The 23149-nt window shown below is 39.3% G+C and overlaps 1 protein-coding gene across 2 annotated transcripts in view; it reads left to right on the top strand.

The window, feature by feature from the left end:
* The window catches only part of TEK (TEK receptor tyrosine kinase), a 47013-nt gene that overhangs the window by 11900 nt on the left and 11964 nt on the right, over positions 1-23149 (top strand). Inside the window, exons 2-15 of one of the 2 annotated variants that reach the window (XM_068927612.1) lie at positions 1139-1450; positions 6435-6545; positions 10097-10249; positions 12353-12484; positions 13542-13682; positions 14412-14540; positions 15611-15765; positions 16487-16628; positions 16998-17159; positions 18074-18208; positions 18960-19253; positions 20163-20462; positions 20996-21153; positions 22379-22589. In XM_068927612.1, coding sequence (XP_068783713.1) covers positions 1139-1450; positions 6435-6545; positions 10097-10249; positions 12353-12484; positions 13542-13682; positions 14412-14540; positions 15611-15765; positions 16487-16628; positions 16998-17159; positions 18074-18208; positions 18960-19253; positions 20163-20462; positions 20996-21153; positions 22379-22589 — 2535 coding nt within the window. The remainder of the gene's footprint in view (positions 1-1138; positions 1451-6434; positions 6546-10096; positions 10250-12352; positions 12485-13541; positions 13683-14411; positions 14541-15610; positions 15766-16486; positions 16629-16997; positions 17160-18073; positions 18209-18959; positions 19254-20162; positions 20463-20995; positions 21154-22378; positions 22590-23149) is intronic. The other variant, XM_068927613.1, reaches the window with a different exon arrangement.

Here is a 23149-nt window from a genome sequence, read left to right as displayed (position 1 = left end):
ATTAAAGAAACATTAGGAAATTGAACGGCACTAAATATTTAAGTCTCTCTATGTACCTACAAAATATATTTGAATCCAAAGCAGGAAAACAAATGTGATACATAAAAGAAATCAAGTATTCTTCCTGTTTTGTCTGGAAAGAATGTTACTGTTTCCCTTCTCCTTACTCTGAACATCAGAAGTAAAGGGAAATGTCTGTTATTTGCAAAGAGCTGATTATAGGAGACCTGTGTTTCCCTTCTGCTATGTGCATTTGAACCACTGAAACATATAACAGTCTCTAAAAGGGACTCTTTTAAATAGGCTTATATCTGTCATCTTCAGAGAAGTTCCACCTCCCTGTATTTCTATTGATTCTATTTATCGAAAGGAGCCCTGCTGATTGATTAAAGCCTAATCCTATAAAAAAGTGGCTCTGCTACTGCCCCTGACTTGTTATTTGCCTTTGGAAAAGAATTTTTTTGTGCTGTGATTCTTGCACTTATCTATTAGGGCAGTGAGTGGCCTGGCATGCGAAGGATCTTGAAGTCCAAATTAATCCAAATTCATAAATAGTTGAAACAATATTTCAAGTGTGCAAAATATACAGTATTAAATCTTATAACTAAAAAAAGTGCCTGCTCTGTAATAATACATACCTAAATGTACACTTTGTTTATGGTCTCTATTCCGGAAACCTGTTAAACACTTATTAAAGGCATAGTAAACAACATTATTAAACCGGCAACCTTGTGATCAACCAACCACCTTTATGGCAAAGCATGGTACTTACGACAGGTGTATATTTCTATTGAACTATCCAAGGAGCTATCTGCCTCTGCAGACCAAGGTTTTCCTTGGGCTCCTGCATCAGCTGAGCCATCTTAAAAGAAGATTCATGAGTTCAGGAGGCTTATTTCCTTTTCTGAGAATAAGAAAGCTGTGAAGAACAAACCCCAACTGTTCATGACAAACAATATATCCTAAAGATAGTATAATGGAACAGTTTATCTACAGTCTTTTTATTTTTCTCAAAAGCTGTGTAAGACACCAGCCAGGGAGATGCCAAGTACTGGGTGAAAGAGCTTCTCTAGTGATTTGAATAACCACGTACTCAAAGTCTGTAGAAAACTTTTTCATTTGTTGGTTTTCTTCCTAGGTAAAGTGGAAGCAGCCCTGGACCTCATACTGATCAATTCATTCCCTCTGGTGGGCAACTCAGAAACATCACTTATCTGTATCACTTCCAAATGGCGTTCCCGTGAGTCTATCACAATAGACCGAGACCAGGAGGATGTGACAAACCAGCATCGAGAGCCACTGGAAGTTAACGAAGATTCAAGGAGAGCAACAGCCAAAACAGTGGTGTGGAAAAGGGAACAGGCCAGTGAAACCATTGGAGCATATTACTGTGAAGGGAAACTCAAGGATGAAGTTACGAGAATACATACTATGAAGATGCCTCTGGGAGGTACTGTGTGCTGGTCAGACCTGAATTGTTAATCCTTGCTGCCCGGCAGTTATCCTGGGTTTAGGAGGAGTGGGTGCAAAAGTGGCTCCAAAGTGGGCAAGGCAGTTAGGAGTCAATAAAAATAGACTTGGCTCAAGTCCATTTGTTTTTCTAAAGTGCAGAGACAATTGTTTGATGCTAGTAGCTAGTCATTTTCCTATGCAAGTTAGCCAGACATCTGTAGGTATCCTGCCTGTATCTGGCTACTGCCAGGAACAAAAAAGCAGGTGGTAGATAAGGTAAGCACAGCTGTTCTGGCCTCACCGATGGCATGAAATAATACATGTGGTAACTCCTCCACTGGATCTAAACATGCTTCCATCTCAAATCTCGACAGGTCTGTGAGGTAGGTAGTAAACAATGCTACCCTCTTTTCATAAATGGGAAGCCTGTGCCTCAAAATAACCGCTTTGTCAAAAGCTCAGTGAAGCCACAGATCAGCAGCACTGGATCTACACAGTGCATGTCAGCAAGAGAAAAAAATCTGGCACAGCGCTTGAAAGAAATTCCAGAAAAGTTTATCCGAATCTAAGAAAGTTATCCACAATGATCCACTACAGATTTCACTGTTGATTATTTTATTGATTTTTGGTCGTAAGGCTATGCACAGTAGGAAAACAAAGCCAGCAGGGAAGTAGTAAGATTAGAAGGTGAGATTTCCTTATTACACCTTATTTGACTTCCAGGCTGAGTTCCAAAGCAAAGAGTTCACTAAAAACTCCAGATAAATGTAAGACATTTGGGGTAATTTTCTGCAGCAAGTCCAAATTCCCAAACTTCAACTAATCTTTAGTAGAATTTACTACAGTACTAATGTTTTACACTGTGGCAGCTAATTCATGAGGACACATTTATCTGTCCTCCTATCTGTCTTTCTAAACCGTTAGTATGAAACACTAAAGCCTCTGGCAGGGTGCCAGTGAACTGAGCACATCTCTGGGTCTCATGTAAAGCCATCCCCAAGGGTGGAAGATAGTCTTCCGAATCACTCATGGCTTTTTTTTGCAGTCAGTATGTGTGGCCCCAGGAGCAGAGAATTTAAGTAATCAAACTTTGAGAGCTTCCTATATGGCAAAAGTTATTCTGACCAGAAACAACATAATATTCATGCGGCAGTAGATAGATTTCTATGAGTCGTTTCTGGGTCCTGAATCTCTTTCTCATCTTTTCTTTGCAAAAGCTTTGGATGACACAATTTGAGCTAGCAACTCATCACTGCATGTGCATAAACACTGTCGCGCTGAATGGGTGAGAAAGAGGTGTGACAGAAGTTCTCAAAGCTATTAAAGTCCACAGAAAAAGGAAGAAGAGGTCAGTGAAGGACTGTGAGGTTTGGCAAACCAACATAGTTGGAAAACAGGCCTTTTTCACCTCTATTGCTGTAGTCTGAAAAATTTTTAAAGTCAGAGAGTGTTCTTCAAAATAAAAAAGTTGAGTAACAGTTGAAATGTGCAGTTTCTCATTGAAGACACAAGAGACAGAGGAAGGAGCAGCACTTTTGAAATTTCACTTTTGAAAACCCACAGTTTTATGGCCTTAGACTACTGAAGGTAGCTACTACTAACCTGCTGAATTACTCAAAAGTATTATCCATTTGGGTAGCCTCGCTGGCTTTAGCGGGATTTGTCATTTGCCTAATTATGTATCTATTACCAGATATGCAGATACCATGAAGATTTTTTCCCATATAATCTGGAAAGATAAGTGGTTCACTTTCCTATTTGACTCTACACATGCACCACACTGAAAGTAAGATGCTCATTAACCCACATCTGTTATATTTTAGCGTTATGGTTAGCATGTAATATTCATATATGCAATAAGAGAAAACAGACTATGTTTTTTATAAATATATTGGGAGTAATAACTATACCGTATAAAGTACACATATCTAGAATAGAATACTATATAGCCTATTCTGCATCTAGTCAAATCTAGTTTATTCAGTTTTTCTATGCAATAGATGTACACTTTCATACATACATGAATTTCCCGTACAGAAAATCTCTACCATAGGCAAATGGACAATAATAGAAACACTAATGAAAGAGTTTTGGTGTTTGCCTTGCAGCTCAGTTCATTATGTCTCTATAAGGAATTGGTACACTCAAGTTGTAAAAACATGAAATGCAAGTTGCAATCGAAAAATACTTTGGAACTGAGCACACCAGGGACTGTGGGTTCCTTTTCACTGCAAAAATACTATGAAGAAAAAGTCTTGTGGATAAGATAAACAACATACAAAGAAAACAAAATGGGAAGACAAAAGTTAATACCTCATTACAAAAATTTAATAGTACCTTACTAAATCTGGTCCAAAAATGACTGCAAGAAAAACACTGAGCGTCATTTATAATTAACAACTCATTTTTGGGAAAGCTGTTCAATTTTCAGTTCCTTAAACAGATCATGATTTTTGCCATGCATTTATTATTCATAAATAACTTTCAGCTCAGATGTTGATGGGAAGCTGACACTGCTCTCAGTTTTTGTTTGCCTGTTTCCAATGAGAACTTACTTTATTGTTTCATATTAGAATTCTCTGTCTAGGATACAGGTCCAGATACTGACACAAAGGTAATATGGCAGGTGATCAGTAGACCCCCAGTGTTTAGCATCATGCAGGAAGAGTCTTGCTGAAACCAACTGGATAGCACTTACAAACAAAAGCATGAAATAACATACCAAAGGCTCAGAATATAAACACTAAAACTGCACAGAGGATGGAAATTCCAGTTTGTAAAGAATTTTGAGTTTGCAATGGCTGTCTTATTTCCAATTAGAAATGAAACCTTAAAATATCAAAATTCTCCAAGAAAGAAAATATTGGTAGACAGGTTGGTTTAGTCTGATTGAAATGTCTTGATTTTTTTCTCTCAAATTTTCCTTATCTAATATTACATTACAAAAACATTTTGATGTTTAACTAAAACGGTATTCAAAATAGAAATACTAAAATGTTCTTTAAATGTTTTTTCCTCCAATATTGCAGTAATACTATACTTTTTCCACAGATTTTACAAAACAGTATTGTGTAAATACTAACAGTTTCAGCTCCACAGGTAGATGTTTCAAATTTCACGTAACATCTACCCACTTGTTTTTATAGCTCTACTGCATACCTAAGATAACAGAAATTTAGTTCATTATTTTTTCTCTGCTTTCTTATCTTATTTCTATGAATTTCTTCAAAATCAAATTTCAGCTACAAATCCCCAAATTTGTTTTTTGTAATCACTTGCTGATTTTCTGAAAATGAACCAAAAAAGAGGCATGACTGTAGATAAATGAAAAAAAAAAAAGATTAAATTATGTCACCAGTTATACCAGTTTGTATATGTGTTCCTTAAACAAAATATTCCCTGTAAAATAAATCCGAGTTCAGTAAAAAAAGAGCCTGAGCAAATACAGAGCCAACTAGGAGCATGAATGATTTCTGAAAGATTTGTTCCAGGTGAGGCTCGGGAGAGACTTCCAGTCTGAAAGGTCCCACTCATCTTGCTGGTGAGGAAGGTGACAGCAGTGCCAAGAGGCTCCTGGGAGCTGTACAAAAACAAGATGCAAGAGGGTCTTACCCATGAGGAACTTGTGCAGGAAGAACTTTGAGGCTGAACAACCCCAAAAATGGAAAGGGGAAAGAATGTGGTAGAAATCAACGCTCTGCATCTGTGAGCGATCTAAAAGAAAAAGTACAAAGATGTAAGAAGGATGTTCTCACTCAGATAAAGCGCTGAACAGTTTGGAGAATAAACATTACATATTTTTGGAATAGGGTTTTGGTTTTTTTTTTTTTTTGGCCACACTGCTTATCAGTTACAGTATGGTATCAAAACTCAGAGCTAAAACTGGTCAGAACACCCTGAAATTTGTTCTCCAAAAAAAAAAAAAAAAAAAAAACCCTCACAACTGTCCCTTGCAATTTTTAAATGAAAAGAAGTGTCCTTAACTTCTCTTAACTTGTTTAAAAGTGATATGTTGCAATCAAAATTACCATTTCACTGGGTCCAAAACAATACTCTTTTTTGAGATTTTTCTTCCCCTTCTCTGGTTGTTTTCTGGTTCTTTTTTCCCTGGTAATGATAGGGAAAATGCAAAAAATCTGTGAAAAATCCCTCAATTGACTACCTTTTTTTTTTTTTTTAAATAAGAACTTCAAAAAATTGCATTAAAATATTTTTCTATTTGAGTAGTAAAATTAATTTGAATTTTCATTTGGAAAATTGAAAAATGCCACTGATCTAGACATTTCCTCCTGGAATATTTTTATTTTAATTAAGCTACATTTTCAGATACAGGTATTTTTCCATAAAAATAATACTAGCTGTGAATATCGTTTACTCTTTTCTTCTCAGTGCAAACTAATGTTCTCATTATTTATGGAAAGTATGGTGAATTAACACAAGCACAGGCCTCCTCTATCTTAACTGCGTCCCCTGCTAACCCTACCTGATTGTGGTCTCCTGAACCGCCGTGACTGTTCTACATCATAAAGCTTAGGCAGAAAAGAAACGAGTCACTCAGGCTATATTTATCTGCCAATGACAGCTTGTGCCCTACAATAGTTTCCAGTACTTTATCCAGCCTGCATTTAAAAATGTCTCAAGGGATGAAGAAATTTGGGAAAGTATTTCACAGACAGTTGGAGCTCCCAGTTAAGAAGTGTTTCCACTGAGTAATTACTCAGCCAAATTCCTCTTAAATTTTATAGCCCAGGTTCAAGCCACACTCTGTTGTTCCAGGGCATAGGTGTTTTCTCTATCCCCGCCAAAACATAAGGTCGAGGTCGCTGGTGCTAAAAGGATAAATGAATGCTATAAGGAAATTTAAAAATAGAAGCTATGAAGAAGGGTGTGCTGTAAACTATTCTCAGCTTTCAGGCCAGGGATCACACAGACATAAGAACTGTTATTATCGATCCCATACTATTTTCCTGTTTTGATTTCAGCTTCATTCCACCCGGTGGCCTTAACTGTTACAGCAAATAAGGGAGAGCATGTGAATATTTCCTTCATCAGAATGGCAGCAAAAGAGGAAGATGCAGTGATCTACAAAAATGGTAGTTAATCTCTGTCTTCTCTCTTCTCCAACTTTCATTTTCTTAGCCAAATCCCCACAGAACTTCACTAAAATCATTGCTGATGATACTCATGCTGTGAAAATGGAGGAGGCATAATTTCTTTGCATTTAACCTTGCCTAACAGACTCATTTGTCACACCTAAGTGTTGAGCTGATCTGCTTATTTGTTTTTCCTCCAGAATGCCAAATCCTCTTTGTGCCTTGATTTTGTTTCTCATTCTCCCTTTTCATTTCCTACCCTATCCCCTCCTATCTTTTGCTGGCATCTCTTTTTGCTGTGCTGCTCGTTAGACATCTTTATTTCAACTTTCTTTGTGTTTCTACTGCTTTCATGTGCATACCTTTCCTGCCTCATATGGCTTTTAGAAGTGACTTTAATTTGATGATGCACTTCAGGATAAGAAATTAAGCATGAGTAATCTTCTATTGAAAAGGGAAAGATGTCAAAAAAATCTAAACCTTACTTCATTCAACTGTAAAAATCAGGCTTGGGCTGTAAAAATTCAAGATATCAACTTTTCTATTGAAGGTAACTCCTAAATCACAGTCAACTGTCTCAGTTGTCCAACTGCTAAGCACTTGGGAATAAGTACAGCTCACTGTCTATCTCCTATAGAAATGTACCAATATATGAATGGTTAAATTCACAGTGCATTCATATTTCATCAGGATGTTAAACCCCAATACATTTCAGCGGTGCGAAGCATATGCAACATACCAGCCCATCTTTGTGTCCTAATAGTCTGGCTTAGAGTAAGGTATCAGGAAACAGGCTGGGACTAAGTAGAACAGGACAAGGGAAATAGGTGTCAGTACACTGCAAAGGAATGTAAACTATGGGCCAGCCCTACCCCCAGTTACTGAATAATTGGAGCACTTCTCCACAGGCTGGAGGAGAAAAATAACCACAAGGTGTCTTTAAAAGGCAATATGCAAAGCAGAATTTCTTAAGGATCTGTTTCTTCACTCTTCAGAGATTCCTCTAGGACAGTGCACAGTACAGAAGGTTTGCCACTACTTTCCTTTCAGTATCCCAGAGGAAATTTTGTGACCTCCGTCAGTATTCTGCCATATAAAAACCCACTGATGCATTTGAGCAGTAGTGTTCACATACTGGTCCTGCTTTAATTGGGCTTCCCACTGGAAATGTGTCAAAGAGCCCCAAATTAGCCATGATTCTGGACAATAGGTCAAGTCCTCCTCCTGATACTACCACTGAAACATCTTCTTTCAGGATTCCTGATGCAGTACCTGGCAGGGATAAGAAAAAAACACATCCTGAAATGTTTGACTGCTGCTCTCTTTTACTTCAGTGTCCTAAAGTATCAAGTTCCTCTTTGTAGACCCTCACAAAGGCTGTCTGTTAACCAAACCTTTCTCCTAAACAAGGTTCCTTTAAGCCATAAACATAACATGCTGTCTTAGATAATGGGCCACAAAAACAACCTCATTAGCAGACTCTGAGTGTAAGGTGCTAGACTTTCTAATACTTTGCTGCCAACTTTGCCGATTGTAACTCAAAAATGTGCAAAAGCCCTGCAATTCCGAATAATTCATTTTCATCCTTCACTCTTTTCCTTTGGTCTCATTTTCTTCAAGAGCTTTTATGTGTTGCATGGATTAAGCTTACCCAAGACCTGTTTGCTGTTTTTACTGTGATCCTCAATAAACTTTTGTGTTCTTAGGCTGCCTGAAATACTGCCATTTGACTATCAGATGGTATGATCACAGATAGTAAAGATCTTGCCTGACACTATTTTCCTTAATTCCTAAATAGTTTCAGCAAAGTGAAAAAAGTTCTCTGACTCCTTATTTTTTTTTATTATCATTGTAACTGTAAGGATATGTGGATAGTAAGGGTACCTGGTTTGTAAGCCTACCATCTGGTTAATGCCATTCAGCATTAAAGACTAAGATAGGATGCCTGAGAAGGAATATAAACCCCCAGATACAGAAATGCTAAGGAGCAGAAGGTAACAGAGACACCACAAAAGCCCAGAGTTCCCTAATCTCTGATTGAAGGGCCACCGTGCAAAGCCCTGAGGAGCTTCTGCCAGAGCTTTGCAACTGATAAAAAGGGGGAAACAGGATTATCACATAGCTCCTGGGGAAAGAGCAAACCCACTATGTCATAATTGAGGGGGCTGTGATTATGGGATATTTAGAGACAGAGAAAAAAGAAGAAAGAGAAGGAACCAAAGTGAACTAAGGAGGAGCAAGCACGGGAAAATGAAGAGGAAGGAGGATTTGTATATGTACAAGCTGCAGTTCAGTACACTTGTCTGGCTAAGACCTACCCTGCAGTTTGTCCTATCTTACTAAACTCCATCCTTAACTATTTTCCTTGGTGAGTATGCTCTCTTTCCTGCGTGCATGTGCATGATCCACTAACGACCTTCGTGCCAGACTAGCAGACAGGTAGGACAACAGGTCTGAGTCCCAGCAACTGGAGACAGATGCTAGGGGTCGAGGGAGCCCCACTAGAGAAATTCAAGCCAGGCTAGCCAGTGAGTAGGATAAGAGGTCTGAGAGCCAGCTATTGGAGAGACCATAGGTCCAGGCCAGCTACTGGAGAGGCCTGTTACTGGAGGGGTGAGTGTGTGAGATCTGCTAGCAAGCCTGACTAGCTGGCAAATGAGAGCACAATCAGACAGCTTGCACTGCGGAAGTGTATGCGAGCGCTCTTGTGCATTTGCAGTGCCTGAAAAGACACAGTTCCCCTGTGTGTGTACCCTCCTCTGTTGGTGGCCGGCTTTGTCTGTACGGTGAATGTGTGTGTGTGTATGTGCACATGTGTGTTTTGGTGATACCTGCTCAGCCTGGACCTGGTACCAGCCTGGTCCTAGCAGGCTGAGATGGGAAGACTCCCATGGGTCCTGAAGTCCAATGGATTCAGCTTATCTTTGACAGAAATCAACACGCCAATCTTGTTACTCAGTGATCCAGTGGGGTGGGGGAAGATTGAATACTGTTGTCCTATTTAGCAAGTCAGGCTGACTACAGCAAGCCTAGAATAACACAGATAAGCTCCCTTGGTGAAAAAATAGTAGAGACAGAAACATGTTAACTCTAGGAAATAAAAATAAAGCCATACTGTGCTCTTCCTGCTTTGGTCTGCTTAGTAGATCCCTCTGCTACTGAGATGACATAGGACACGGTTAGCATTTGTTATTTGATTCCATTTAGAGTTTTTACAGAGTAATCCCTCAATCCTAGAAAGGCCAACAAACAAAATTAACACTTTTTGTCACTAGATTCTTAAAAACACTCTTGCAAAGTAATGCTTAACTCAAAGTTATTTGTCCCTTTCATATGTACAACCTTCTCAAGATCTAGCTTTGCTTTTACTTGCACCTCTCCAAACATCAAAAACTCTAGTACGGCTAAAGACCTATCAGCAAATTCATAACCAATAAACACATTTTGCTGCTCAGTTCATCCCCACTGTCTTTCCTTAGTAACTGATTCAAGCTCATCTGACTGTAAAGGGTGAATGACCTGTCTGTTGCGCATGTGTGATCTTTCCCCAGGTTCCTTCATTCACTCTGTGCCCAGGCATGAAGTGCCAGGTGAGCTGGAAGTATCCTGTTCTCATGTTCAGCCACAAGATGCAGGGGTTTACTCTGCCAGATATATAGGAGGAAACCTCTTTACTTCTGCTTACACAAGGCTTATTGTAAGACGTAAGTTTCATTAACACATGCTGATGGTTCATTGTTTGAAGTTGTAATGAATCTAAGATGAAACTTCTACTGTTCCCAGAAAGGGCCTGATCCTTTCTTGGTGTAAGCTGCCATCACATTATGTTAGAAGAAATTTTTGTGCAATGGTATAAGTTGATACTGATTTAAGTGACTGTGAGGGAAAAAATAATAATATCAAATTTAGTCAAATCATTTTAGCTAGGATCAGGAGAAAGAGCTATTTTACCAGCATCTCAGCTTTTCAAACATCAAATAAGTGTGAACAAAAAAGAAAGGATAGAAGCTTCCATAACTATCAGATGTGGATCTAAGAACAAAATAGGAATTTTTAAATGCCTTCTTTCTCTGCAGTGGCCTGGATCCAAACCATGCTTATACTTAGATAATCACCTTTAGTTTGCATTATTTTCATTTCATGAACCATCACAGGTCACGCTGTCATGCTCATTTTCATCAAATGTAAACAAAATTATATTCCCTTTACTTGAATAGGTATGCGAAATAAATAATGTGAAAATAAATACCTCTTCAAAGCTCTTATATTATACAAATATTTTTGATAGTCAAACAAATTTTATTTGCTAACATCCACAGGATGTTTCCAGGAGTTGCAAATGAACCAATGTAAGCCCTAAGTTTGGATTTTAAAACTATTGCCACATTTGCTAGATAAAATGGTCTGCGTTCCGTTCTCTGCTCTAAGGCCAAGCTGCACAGCAGATGACATATCCACAAATTCTCCTCACCTTTGGAATATAAAAGCTTTGTCCATCTTACCTATTGGGAACGCTCAGCAGGCATAGTTTTGGAGAGTCCTACAGAGCATGCTAACAATAAACAGAATGGATGATTGCATGCTACTGCTCAAATATGTGTCCCGGCTTTCTTTGATTTACTATTACAGATTTAGCCTGAGGTTTTTAGCAAGGCTTTTTCCCTAAGTATTCACATTTAAGAGTTTCGTTTAGGAGAAGGAGGAAAAGGAGGTCTACATGCTATGTTGACTCATGAAATGCACACTGAAATCTGAAAATGCTGTTCCAAGTCTGGATTACTCCATCTTAAGTGAGTCTGCCTCAGGACTTCCCAGTTTTTCACCTTTTCATTCCTGGCTTTGCATTAGAGGGATTAATGCAGAGCACTTGCTATGATGTAAGAAAGACTGTCAGAAATCAAATACTGAAAATTATTGAGTCCTCTCAGCTCCCACTGACTTCAAAAGCAGATGAGAGAATTTTGCTTTTTGCAGGGATAGATCAAGCATTTGCATGATGGGATCATATGTTCTTGTAATGAAGTTGAGAGCCTGAGCTCAGCTTCTGCTAAAACACTGTCAAAACTTGCACTGACAGGATTAATGCTAGTGGTATATTTTTAGATTAAAAAATGGGAAAGAAAATCCTAACAGGCATTAGAACTGACATTTATACTGATTGTTCTTAGTCCATTCTTCTGGAAACAGGTCATCAGTTGATTGAGCCTTGTTATAAAGATACTATGAAGATAGGAAAGATACAACAGAGATGAAACTGACCTAGTGTACTTCAAAGAAAAATCTTGTTACAGAAAGTCATGGCTTGCCAAATGCTAGCACAATGCCAACAATGCCAAGCTCAGACTTGCTAGTGTAGTATTAGCACAGCTAGTTCTAGGTGAACCAGAGTACAGTGCCCTGAAACGTCTATAGGTCTTGGATCCATGCTGCAGGAACAAAAAAATTAAACATAACATCTTTGCCAACTTCTAAACTAATTTTTCCAAATTTAAAAAAAAAAAAAAAACTACTGCTAGTTTCAAAAAGGAAACACTATTTCAGTTCCTTCCCTGAAGAGTATATATGAGGATTATTGAAGTTATATAATGTTACTGTGCACTATGAAACTGTTTTGCTCCAGAAGTGGGGGCATTTCTACAATGCAAAAAGTGACTCCTTACATTAGGTCAGCTGGCCAGGACTTTGGGGATCCATACGGATCTTATTGCTCTATATTTTACTATTTGCCTAATCAGAAAGAGTTGTACTGGTTGACTAGCTACGGAACAATAAAACAATTAATATGCCCTTACGTTTTTGCATAAAAGGGTGTGAAGCTCAGAAATGGGGCCCTTCCTGTAGCTCCCACTGCCCTGCTTGCATGAATAATGGCATATGTCATGAAGACACTGGAGAATGCATCTGTCCTCCTGGTTTTATGGGAAAAACATGTGAGAAAGGTAAGCAAACATTTTTTACAGATTTCCTACTAATTTGTACACAGTAATGAAGGTTGCTAGAATACTGGGGGAAGCATCATGTATGCTTGCGCTGTTTTACTCTTTGTAGATGCCTATTTAGAGCCAGTGTTGGAAACAGGATAAGGCTGGGTGAGATGAACCCTTGATCTGAAGTAGTATGGCTGCTCTTACGGTTATGAATTAATTTCTCCCTCTCCTTTCCTGAAAGACATTATATTGCCAGAGCGAATGAATGTTTCCAGTTCCCCCAAAATCAGTTTGCTTGAAGCTACTGACTGAACGCATGATAGGATATGAGATCTTAAGGGTACATCAGCACTGGGAAATGCAGGCCTGTGTCAAGAGATCCCCAGGCTACCTCTGAACAAGTTGGCACCTCCTCACAGGGTGACGTGTCTCCACAAGGGGACATTAATCATACATTTCTGTTAGTGCTATCTACGTCTGTGACAATTAGTTTTGATTCTGAAATAACTGGAGCAGGCACCACACTGCCTTGATCTCTCTACGTAGCTTCTAAACCTGATGATAAATATATATCTTAGTACTTTGACTGAACTGAAGCGCTGCAAAAACTAGAGCTAAGCTATTGGAATAGCTGACATCTGAACCACACTAGTGTAGCACTGATTGTATCAGAAAAGCAAAACCTTGAGCTGGGCAGTTTCACATGTGCTGACCTCTGAGAAGGCAAGTTGGTTTTCATGGCACTGTTTGTCCACTCTATACTAAAACGGCTATAGAAAGACGGCTTACTGCTGAAGCTCTATCCCAAAGTATCCAAAGCAACGTGTGCCTTGCTGATGGAGCCTCACATGAGAGAAAGCTATGTTTGTTTCTGTTGCCTGAATTTACCCTTACCGCAGCAGTGGCTTAACATGTTCAGATGCTAAGAGACCTAATGCTTGTACGTTAAAAGGGTTATTTTTCATTTTACTTCATCTTTAGTATTGTCTACGGCAGTATCACTGGAAGCATTAGCTCTTTTGTGAACTTAATGCTTTTGGGCCATTCTTCCCCTCTTTCCCTTCAACAGCTTGTGGAGCCAATACGTTTGGCAGAACATGTGAAGAGAACTGTAAAGAAAACTCTGGCTGCAGAAATTATATGTTCTGTCTACCAGATCCTTATGGTTGTTCTTGTGCTGCAGGATGGATGGGATTGGAATGCGACAAAGGTAAAGTCAAGAATATGGGGAATGCTGAAGTGTCCTTAATGTGTTGGATGTAGAAAATACAGAACGGAAGTAACAGAGGAGGGTCAAAGCCAGGATTTTTCCTATTCTGAAACAAAGGGATAATAATATTTACTTACCACAGAGGAGCATTTCAGATGCTCATAAGAAGGATACAGTAAAGTTGCATATTATTCAAAGTATTCCGCAAAATGCATTGATGTTCTGCTGAGGTGTTAAAAATTCTTTAACAGCCACAGTCCTGATGTATTTCTACAAGTCAAACTGAGTGATTTAGTGCCTATCATAGATTTACTACTGCACAATACTGAGCATGATCAGTATTAAAACTGCCATTTTAATCAGATGGCAGTTACTCTGGGATATGAATTAAATATTTGTTTATGAGTATGAACCATCTTGCTCAATGGTGCCCTAACTCAGATGAAGCCTTTGCACACCACCCTAGTGTGAGTGAAAACAAGTGGAGACAGAAGATGCTTCCACAATGGTATCTAGCCTAAAAAAGACAGGCACAGACACAAATATGCTCCATTTTTTTGATGCTAGTAGGTTCTCAGAATCCCCTAGAGTTGATTTAGTGTTAATACCTGTAGTTTCAGCCCAGCTTGGGGAAGTAAGCCCTATTAGAGAACTGATGCACGAGACTGAAAACTAATGAAGGGTATTTTTTAGTATCTTTATACTAACTGGGAACATACATACTTGCAGAGTGCAAACCTGGCTTTTATGGGTCTGATTGCAAACTGAAATGTAATTGTCACAATCGAGGAACGTGCGACAGATTTAAGGGCTGCATCTGCTCTCTTGGCTGGCATGGTCTGCAATGTGAAAAAGAAGGTAAAGCAAGGTAACACGGTAGTAAATGGCTTTCCCCAGTGTGAATGAAACAGATCTTCATGCTGGTACAGCATTTCCACTCCAGCCTGGTATCTGTAAATCATCCACTGCATTTCAGGGCCCACACACATCCACACACCTTTATTGCAATGCAGTGGTTTTAAGCGCTTGCCCCATATGTTGCATTTAGTAGACTAGTAGGCAACTGTTTCATCTGACGTTGCTTTTGTTAAAGGTAGATTTGCAAACTGTAGGCTTTGACACTGGCCTTAGTAACAATTACTGACACAAACTGCACATCGTGGTGGCAATGATAACTTTTAGATAGGCTCATGATGCCTTACCATTGCCTACCTCTTGTTCAGCTGCATGCATTCCTAAACCGTCTGTCTCATGAAATCGATGACTAAACACCAAGCCAATGCCAGAGTTGAAAGCAGTTCTATCTCTCTGAGAGAAAAGTTAATCTTGCAGAGCTGAATGGAAGGCAATGCAATCTAATGGTTGCTATCTCATATCATCCTTTGCATTCGGGCAAGGTTGGCACACCATATTTTATGAAATACACTCAGCATCTATTATTACTACTTGATAAAGAAAGTGACAAACCTACTGCTAACTTGTAAAAGCTTTAAGCACAAAACCAAGCAGAGAAATAATACCATGATCCAACCAGACAATTCTATACTGTTGTGAATTCACTGTGCTCTTGTAAACTGAGGTAATGAAGAATAGATAGATATTGCACATTCAGTACAAAATATGTGCATGATTTTACCACAGCTAGACTGTGTGTGCCTAGAACGAGAGAAAGGGAAGGGACGGGAAGGGAAGGGAAAGGATACAGGCCTTATGCTTCTTCTCACACCAGTTTTACACTGATGCAGTAGAACTGACTTTGGCAAACTCCATGCTTGTGTATGCCTGTGTAAGTGAAGGAAGAACGAAACACCTAAGATGGCTATGCTGTCCAGTGTGTGTGCTTATTTTATGCCTACCTCTGATTTGCTGCTGCCTTTGTCAAGTTCTGTTTGAAGGATGATACTATAAACACTGTATACCTTCTTTAGGTTCAGCAGATCTTTCACCTCAGATAGAAAACTTACTAGATCCTGTGGAACTCAATTCTGGCGTAGAGTTCAAGCCTTTTTGTATAGCTACAGGAATGCCACTTCCTAAAGCTGAAGAATTTAAATTGTTGAAACAAGATGGAACTGTCCTTAAGGTAGGTTCCTGATCAATCACTTCCTATTATTTCTGGTATTTAGTGACTCTGTTTGTAGTTAATATGTACACTATGCCTTTCAAGCAGAAAATGTGAAAATGTGAAATTCCAGTATTCTGAGATGACCATATTCCTCATTATTTGCTGTTCTTTATTTGTTGTATTACTGCTAAAGAAGCTTAAAATATAGCAGGAAATCACATGACTTGAAGGGTCACTCACAAACCAAGCAAAATAATAATCAGCCAGTGATTTAGACAAGTGTTTCATGAGCAACACATAGGCTAGGTACTGTTCAACCAGTAAGTCAGAGCATGGCAATGTTCTCATAAATGAGAACAGCCAGAAGTCCTGATTTTTTGGACAAAATGGCAAAAGATGTACACCTTGTTATTAAACAGAGTGGAAGCAAATTATTATCTGAAATACTCAGTGATTATTCAGTCAACCTTGTGGATCAAAGTTACATGCGATATACAAAGACTAAAAAAGCTGCTGATTTAAACAGAAGGAAAGGAGATGTATGATCAAAAACAGTAGTCATCAGATGAGGAGCATAAGGACTTGTGAATTGGAGCATGTAAAAAGCGTACGTAATTGACATAGGCCTCTCTACTGCCTTCACTAAACTCTGGATGACTTCCTAAGCTATGAGAAAAGTGACATGAGGACTTTTTAAAATGACTGCATTTTTCAGGTCCTATATGTTTTGTCATTTCAGCCTTCCCTAATCGTTACTAGTAATCGCTCTGAAGCTATGTTTACTATTAATCGAATTCAGCCCCGTGATACGGGAACCTGGGTCTGCAGTGTGCAGACAGTGGCAGGAATGGCAGAGAAACCATTTCAAGTTACAGTTAAAGGTAAGAGTATGAATCTCTTCAAATGCATTTGCCTTTTTTTTAAAAGGCAGCTTTAGTCTAATGTGGCAGGGCTTCTATTCTCTGCACCGTAGGAAAATGTTTGAATAAATATCTGCCATCAGAATATGAATAGAAGCCTGTTATAAGCAGCATCCTAATGACATTTATTGGAAAATAAGTGTGATGGCAAAGATGACAAAAAAAAAAGTTTTCTTGGAAAGATGTAAACCACAAGCTTTAGGATATAAACCCCTATTTTGTAGGGCTTTGTAAGAACTTCTCCCATTTTCCTGTAAATCTAGGAAAGTGCCAGGGTTTTACTGATGTAGGGAATTAAAAGGCTAGTTTAATACTTGCATTCTTGCTCAGTTCCTCCTGTGCCTCAGTACGCCCCAAGGCTGACAGACAGTGGACACAATTTTCTCATTATTGATATCAATGCTGAGTTACATCTTGGAGATGGACCTGTTGTTTCAACAAAACTCCTGTACAAGCCAGCCAAACGTTATCAGTCCTGGATGTCTGTAGAAGGTAAGAGTCCGGTCTTTAATTCTACTAAAAATAAACGTTAGCTGCATGCTGAAACTTATTTCTAATGTGGTTGCTACTCTTCACTTAGTCTCAAAGACTCTACAGTCTATAAACATTTAATCTTTCATGACTGGACATGTAACTCTCTGCATATCATTACCGCATAATATTAATGTGGATGTGGCACATCAGTAGCAGTTACAAGTGTCTATTCAAGTGACCAAAAGGTTCTCCCCTCTGCCAACTTACACAGCCCTCAGTGCTGGGCTCAGCTGTTGAAAACTCCCCTGCATATATCAGGTTTTCAAAACCAGTGAGCAGCACAGGGATGTCCTAGAGTATTTACAATCTTCCTTCTTATCTATTGTGTCATCTATTTAGACAAATATGTTTTTATTTAGATAAACAAATAAATATATATATATATTTTTTTTTTTATTTACCAGGAGTGGTACAAGTAAAATTGAATATGCTTGTGAGTTAGACGACCTCTTCCAGTCCTCTTTTACTATGACCACACGAAAGACCTAAAATATTAAAGTAAACATTACAGGAACTTTAACAAGAAACAAATAATTGTTACATTAATTCAAGATCATACAAAATCTGCATACATAATACACACTACCTAAGCAATCAGTCTTATTTCGTCCTGAAGGAAGGACAGACGGAATATCCCTTGGGCTGAGCCCAAGTGGCTATGACTGGCTTGTGCCACATTCATTAATAATAAGCATTCTGTACTATAACAGTTTGTCTATAACAGTTTGTCTTAGTGCATGGGAACACCAGAAGAGCACGAGTATTTTACCTTCCATTTTCTGTGATTCAGGAACATTTTCCAAACCTTTTCTTTTTTAGCATTTTCCATTATGGATTATGGCTTTACTATTCCTTTCTCCTTTTGTTCTCAGTGAAAGGCTCAACCAAAAGACTGGACAATTTGGAACCAAAAACAGAGTATCAGTTCTGTGTTCAGTTGAGTCGGCAAGGTGAAGGTGGGGAAGGCCATCCTGGACCGCAGGCCAGCTTCACAACCGCTGCGCTTGGTATGTCATGAGCTTGGCTTTTCACAGGAGGGATGTTTCAGTTGTTTTCTTCTGTGGATTGTTCTCTGATCTCTGCCAGAGCATTTTCATTTGAGCAAAGAAGGGCTTGACCTGAAGTCTGTTTAGAGCCTTTTGAAGCAATCTCAGGCAAAGTAAAAAAATGAGAGGTGAAGAAAAGCACCTTATATGGGAGACAGAGCTATTATTCTCCCTGATTCACAGATGGGAAATCTGGGAATGGAAAGTTTGCATATTTTGTCTGAGTATGCAGCAGAGTTGGCAATAGAAATCACTTCTTTTGCATGCGAGTCCTTCCTCTAGATCACTCCTTCCTATTAGATCAGTTTACTTTTAAAATTAAGATGCTTGAACACACAGAACAGGTCCAAACTATTGAAGAAACCACCAAAATTAAATGCTAACATACAAAACGAATGCAGATTCCAACAGAAATTCTCAAAAAAGACCACAAAAGAGCTGGCTTCTTCTCCTGTCTAAAAAGTGCATTCGCATCACTAGCTCAGTGAAGAGATCCATCTGTTACCATGTATGCCAACAGCCACTTGATAAGACACTTTGTGCCTATCAACACCTTGAATGACAGTCAAATTTGTGGGGAGGGGGAGAGAATTATCCTTTGTCACTCTAGGCTATGGCCTGTGGTTGGGACAAGGGAATAACTGGTACCCCTATTCTAGCTTGCATACCAGACATGAAATGTTATTCCCTGTCTCACTGTGGCTCCTCCAAGGTCTTCCTCCACCAGAAGGCCTCACCCTCCTTCCAAAAAGTATGACATCGCTGAATTTGTCATGGCATCCTTTAACACTGAGGACAGAGGATGACATTCATGTTGAAGTGGAAAGGAAGAGTGTGAATGACAATGGTGACGAGAGCAGTGTTATCACCCAAGTGCCAGGAAATATGTCCACTCTGATCATAAAAGACCTTGAGCCTAGACAGCAATACATGTGCAGGGTACGGGTGAACACCAGATCACAAGGAGAATGGAGCAACTATCTGTATGCATGGACTTTCAGTGACAGTAAGTAGCTGATTCACTTTCTTCTGTTTAATTTTTTCTCTTTTCTCCAGTGATCAGAGTTCTATCATCAGCTAATGATTCCAAGAAATGTAATCCTTTGTTTTGGTAACACTCAGCTTCTGAGGACCACTTCTTGTTGTTGCTATTATTATTATCATGAAGATAAGTTCAGTGTCCAAAGCAATTCTTACTTTGGGAAGTATCAAGCACTCATAAGGATTTTTCTAAAAACTGAAAACAAACAAACAAACAAAAACCTTGGGAGTCCATGTGTTCTGTTTCAGTGTGAATGATGCTTTTAAAACACTTAGCATTTTTTTCTCCTTATAATGATGAACTGACAAAGTTCCATACTCCAAGCTCTTTTGTTATTCCAACCCCCTCCCCCCAAAAAACAAACAAAAAACATACTCAGACCCTGTAATTCAGCTATGTCAATACTGAAAGAGTCAGCTTTTAAAGAAGGAAGAGAAGATGCAATGCAAGGTAAATACGCTGAGAGCAGAGCTTTGTTAAGTGTGCTGCACTAATGTTCCTGAATTCCTGAAGCTCTCCGTAGCAGTGGAAAGTATAGGACCTGGCAATCACATGGAGATGACAAGTCGGTATAAGAGTAAACAAACCCTTTCTGCATTAATCTGAAGGCAATCATGTTGTCTTGCAGTACTGTCTGGAGCATTCCCATCTTTTTCCAAGGACAGAAGCATGCCACTCTAACCTCTGCTGGAAGTGCTTAGTACTGCAATATGGGTGATAGCACATCAAGTTCAAAAACAATTGCATTCAGTTAGCATAGCTTGTCAACAAAATTCTGAGGAAAGTATTTGTCACACTGAAGGGAAGGAGAGGGAAGGAGAAAGATGTGGATATACTCCAGAATGTTTTGTGTGTCCTTGTGTTTGTTTGCAGGAATCCCTCCTGCACCCTACAACATCAGGTTTTCTAACACCACAGACACATCCTCTGTCATCTCTTGGACAACTGCTGAGGGGCATTCCATCTCCTCCATCATCATCAGCTACAAAATTTATGGCAAGGCTGAGTACAACCACATCGATATTATCATAAAGAACACTACCATTACTCAGTACCATCTCAAGGGGCTTGAGCCAAACACTGTATACCAGGTACAGATTAATGCTCAGAATAATGTTGGCTTGAGCAACCCAAACACATCCTTTGAATTGAAGACTCTTCCAGAAACTAAAGGTTGGTCAGCATGCTGGATGTGCACAAACTAGGGCTGATAGTATAGACTAGTTAGCTGAAATTAAGCCTTAAACATTAATTTATTACTTTACTTTTGCTCTGATTTTTGACACTTGACATAGCAGCACCAGAGTTTGATTCCCTGCTCATTGCACGGCCTTGGAGAAATGGCAACATACAACACTGGTGTATATACACTAGCAAGTGCCCAACAGCTCATAAACTAATGAGCTGAGTATAGGATTGTTACATCACCTAATTTGACCTCTGACTTGCACTCTCTAGTGAATTTTATTGAGATTAGCCACCCTGCAGTGAAGTTGTACATCTGCCGGAATTCAAGAGGGGCTACAGCTTCTCAGACATTGAAAAATCAGAGCATCCAGCGTCTGTGACATTTTTAGAAAAGAAAGAAACGTACTTTCATGTCTTTATAGTTTGTCTACAATTTGGGACTATCTAGCTATGCACTGTTAACAGCTCTTTCAGAGTTAGCTGGAAGTAATGAAGAACTCTTTGTGTTTCATCAACAGCTCCATATGAATCAAAGGGAAGCAAAATGCTGCTTATCGCTATCCTCGGCTCTGCAGGGATGACCTGTGTAACAATTCTCCTGGCCTTTCTCATCATGCTACAGTTAAAGCGAGCCAACTTCCAGCGCAGAATGGCTCAGGCTTTCCAAAATGTGGTGGTGGGTTTCCAGTTTTCCTGAGTCAGTGTGGTTATTCATTTTGGGCACCACCTTTTCCTGTTCTTTCCACTTCCTGTTCTTCAGCCTTTCTAAATATAGTCTTCTCTTCATGTGTGCAATTAGCACTATTGTTGTAAAACTTATCTGCTAGTTATCTAGAGCTGAAGCAATCATATTTGTAAGCTAAGAGGCCTGACTTGAAAAAAGATGCACATTGTTTAGACCATCTCTCTTCTTTGCCTTGCTGCACCTGTGTATGAAAACTAGCAAGCTAGACAGAATAGAGGAGTGTGTCCTCCCTCTGTAAAGTTGTGCCCTATGTTGAAAACTGCAGTACTTTTTACTGTCGCTTTTGAGCGTCAGCAACTGCTCTACCATGGCTTTTCAGTCCCGGAACAGGAAACCAGGGATCAGCCAATGGCAGCATCATAGCCCTGGCTGAGAGGAGCACAGGAAACTGCTGAAGGCTCTAACATCATGTAGAGATAGAGAAAGAGCTGCTGAGATTATCTGTGCCTTATCTGTGCTCTATATACCCTCCCGGAGTCTCTGCATCACTCTGCCTTCCAGTGCGTTCTCTCACCTGTGAAGTAGAATGAAGTCGGGCTAAAGAGCTGCTCTGCCTGGATCTGCATAGGTTGTTTCATACAAACAGGGCTGGAGGCATGTTCATTCAAGATGATGATCAGTTCCCAGGGCACGCAGAACAGTTCCTGCTCTTTGTCCTAAACCTTTTTGCACAAAAGTGTTTTGTGGTCATGTGCAATTGAAGTGTTTGCTGAAGTGCAAAGGATTATTTTCTCTTTTCCTTTCTTGTTTCTCCTTTCCTCAGTCTTCTCATTGAGCCTGACTGGCACAGGATTTAGTCAGTCCTACTATGTGATAAATCTTACCCTGAGACTTAAAATTGGCTCTAAGAGCATTTTTACCCATCTCCTTCAGCTCTCAAGATAATTATAATAGAATTGTTCAGAGGGCCCAACTCTATGAAGGCACTTGGGTATAAATAACGAGCCTGAATAATTTTTGTGGATCTAGAACTAGTGCTTGGTGCTTGATGCAGCCAGTGTGTAAAGCAGGCATAATTTTCTGCTGTACTTGCTGTAAGCAAGAAATAGACCGTGCTCTGTATGTATACATGAGTGAGCATGTATTCAGGAGTGTAATCAGAACATTTGTAAGGTATAAACCACAGTTAATGTCATTTGTTTAATTCTGTTTATAGAGGGAAGAACCAGCTGTACAGTTTAACTCAGGTACTCTCACCCTGAGCAGGAAAGCCAAAAACAGCCCAGATCCCACTATTTATCCAGTTCTCGAGTGGAATGACATCAAATTTCAAGATGTGATTGGGGAAGGTAACTTTGGGCAAGTCCTAAAAGCACGAATTAAGAAGGATGGCTTACGCATGGATGCCGCGATTAAAAGAATGAAAGGTAGTAATGGTTAGAGACGAAAGACTTCTGTTGGTTGTTTGCTCAAGTGTTGCACTTCATAAGAAAGGCTGAATAGCCCTCTCCTAGCCCTAAAATAAATTTAAATACTTAGGATTCAAAGTTACTAATGAAATCACATCAGCTGTTACCTGGCCAAGACGTATGTCTTGGCAAGGACTGCATTTCTGCTCTGCCAAGCTGCAGCTCCATATTTCTCTTTAATAGTTAATATTTATTGCTAATAATAATTGCTAATAGTATTATCTATTTTTCAATCCATAGTGTAGTATGAACCTCATACGTGAGTTTATCTGTAAAGTGGGAGTCATTAGGAGATACACTTCAGAGTGATAACAGCACAGAGCTAACCTTGGAGCACAGCATTTGGTCACCTTGCTCAGTAGTTCAGAGAGAACCATGTATGCGTATTGGTATATATTATCAGGATCACTTAACTCTTTGTACTTGCTACGCATAACTGCCATGTTTCAGAGAGGCCTGCAGTACCTAGGATATTGCAAAAACTTGTGATATATCTGAAAGTGACAGGGAAAGTGATA

The sequence above is a fragment of the Struthio camelus genome, chromosome Z, assembly GCF_040807025.1.
Source record: "Struthio camelus isolate bStrCam1 chromosome Z, bStrCam1.hap1, whole genome shotgun sequence".
NCBI lineage: Eukaryota > Metazoa > Chordata > Aves > Struthioniformes > Struthionidae > Struthio > Struthio camelus.
Note: the sequence above shows the minus strand (reverse complement) of the source record. Positions and strands in the feature narration are given on the sequence as shown.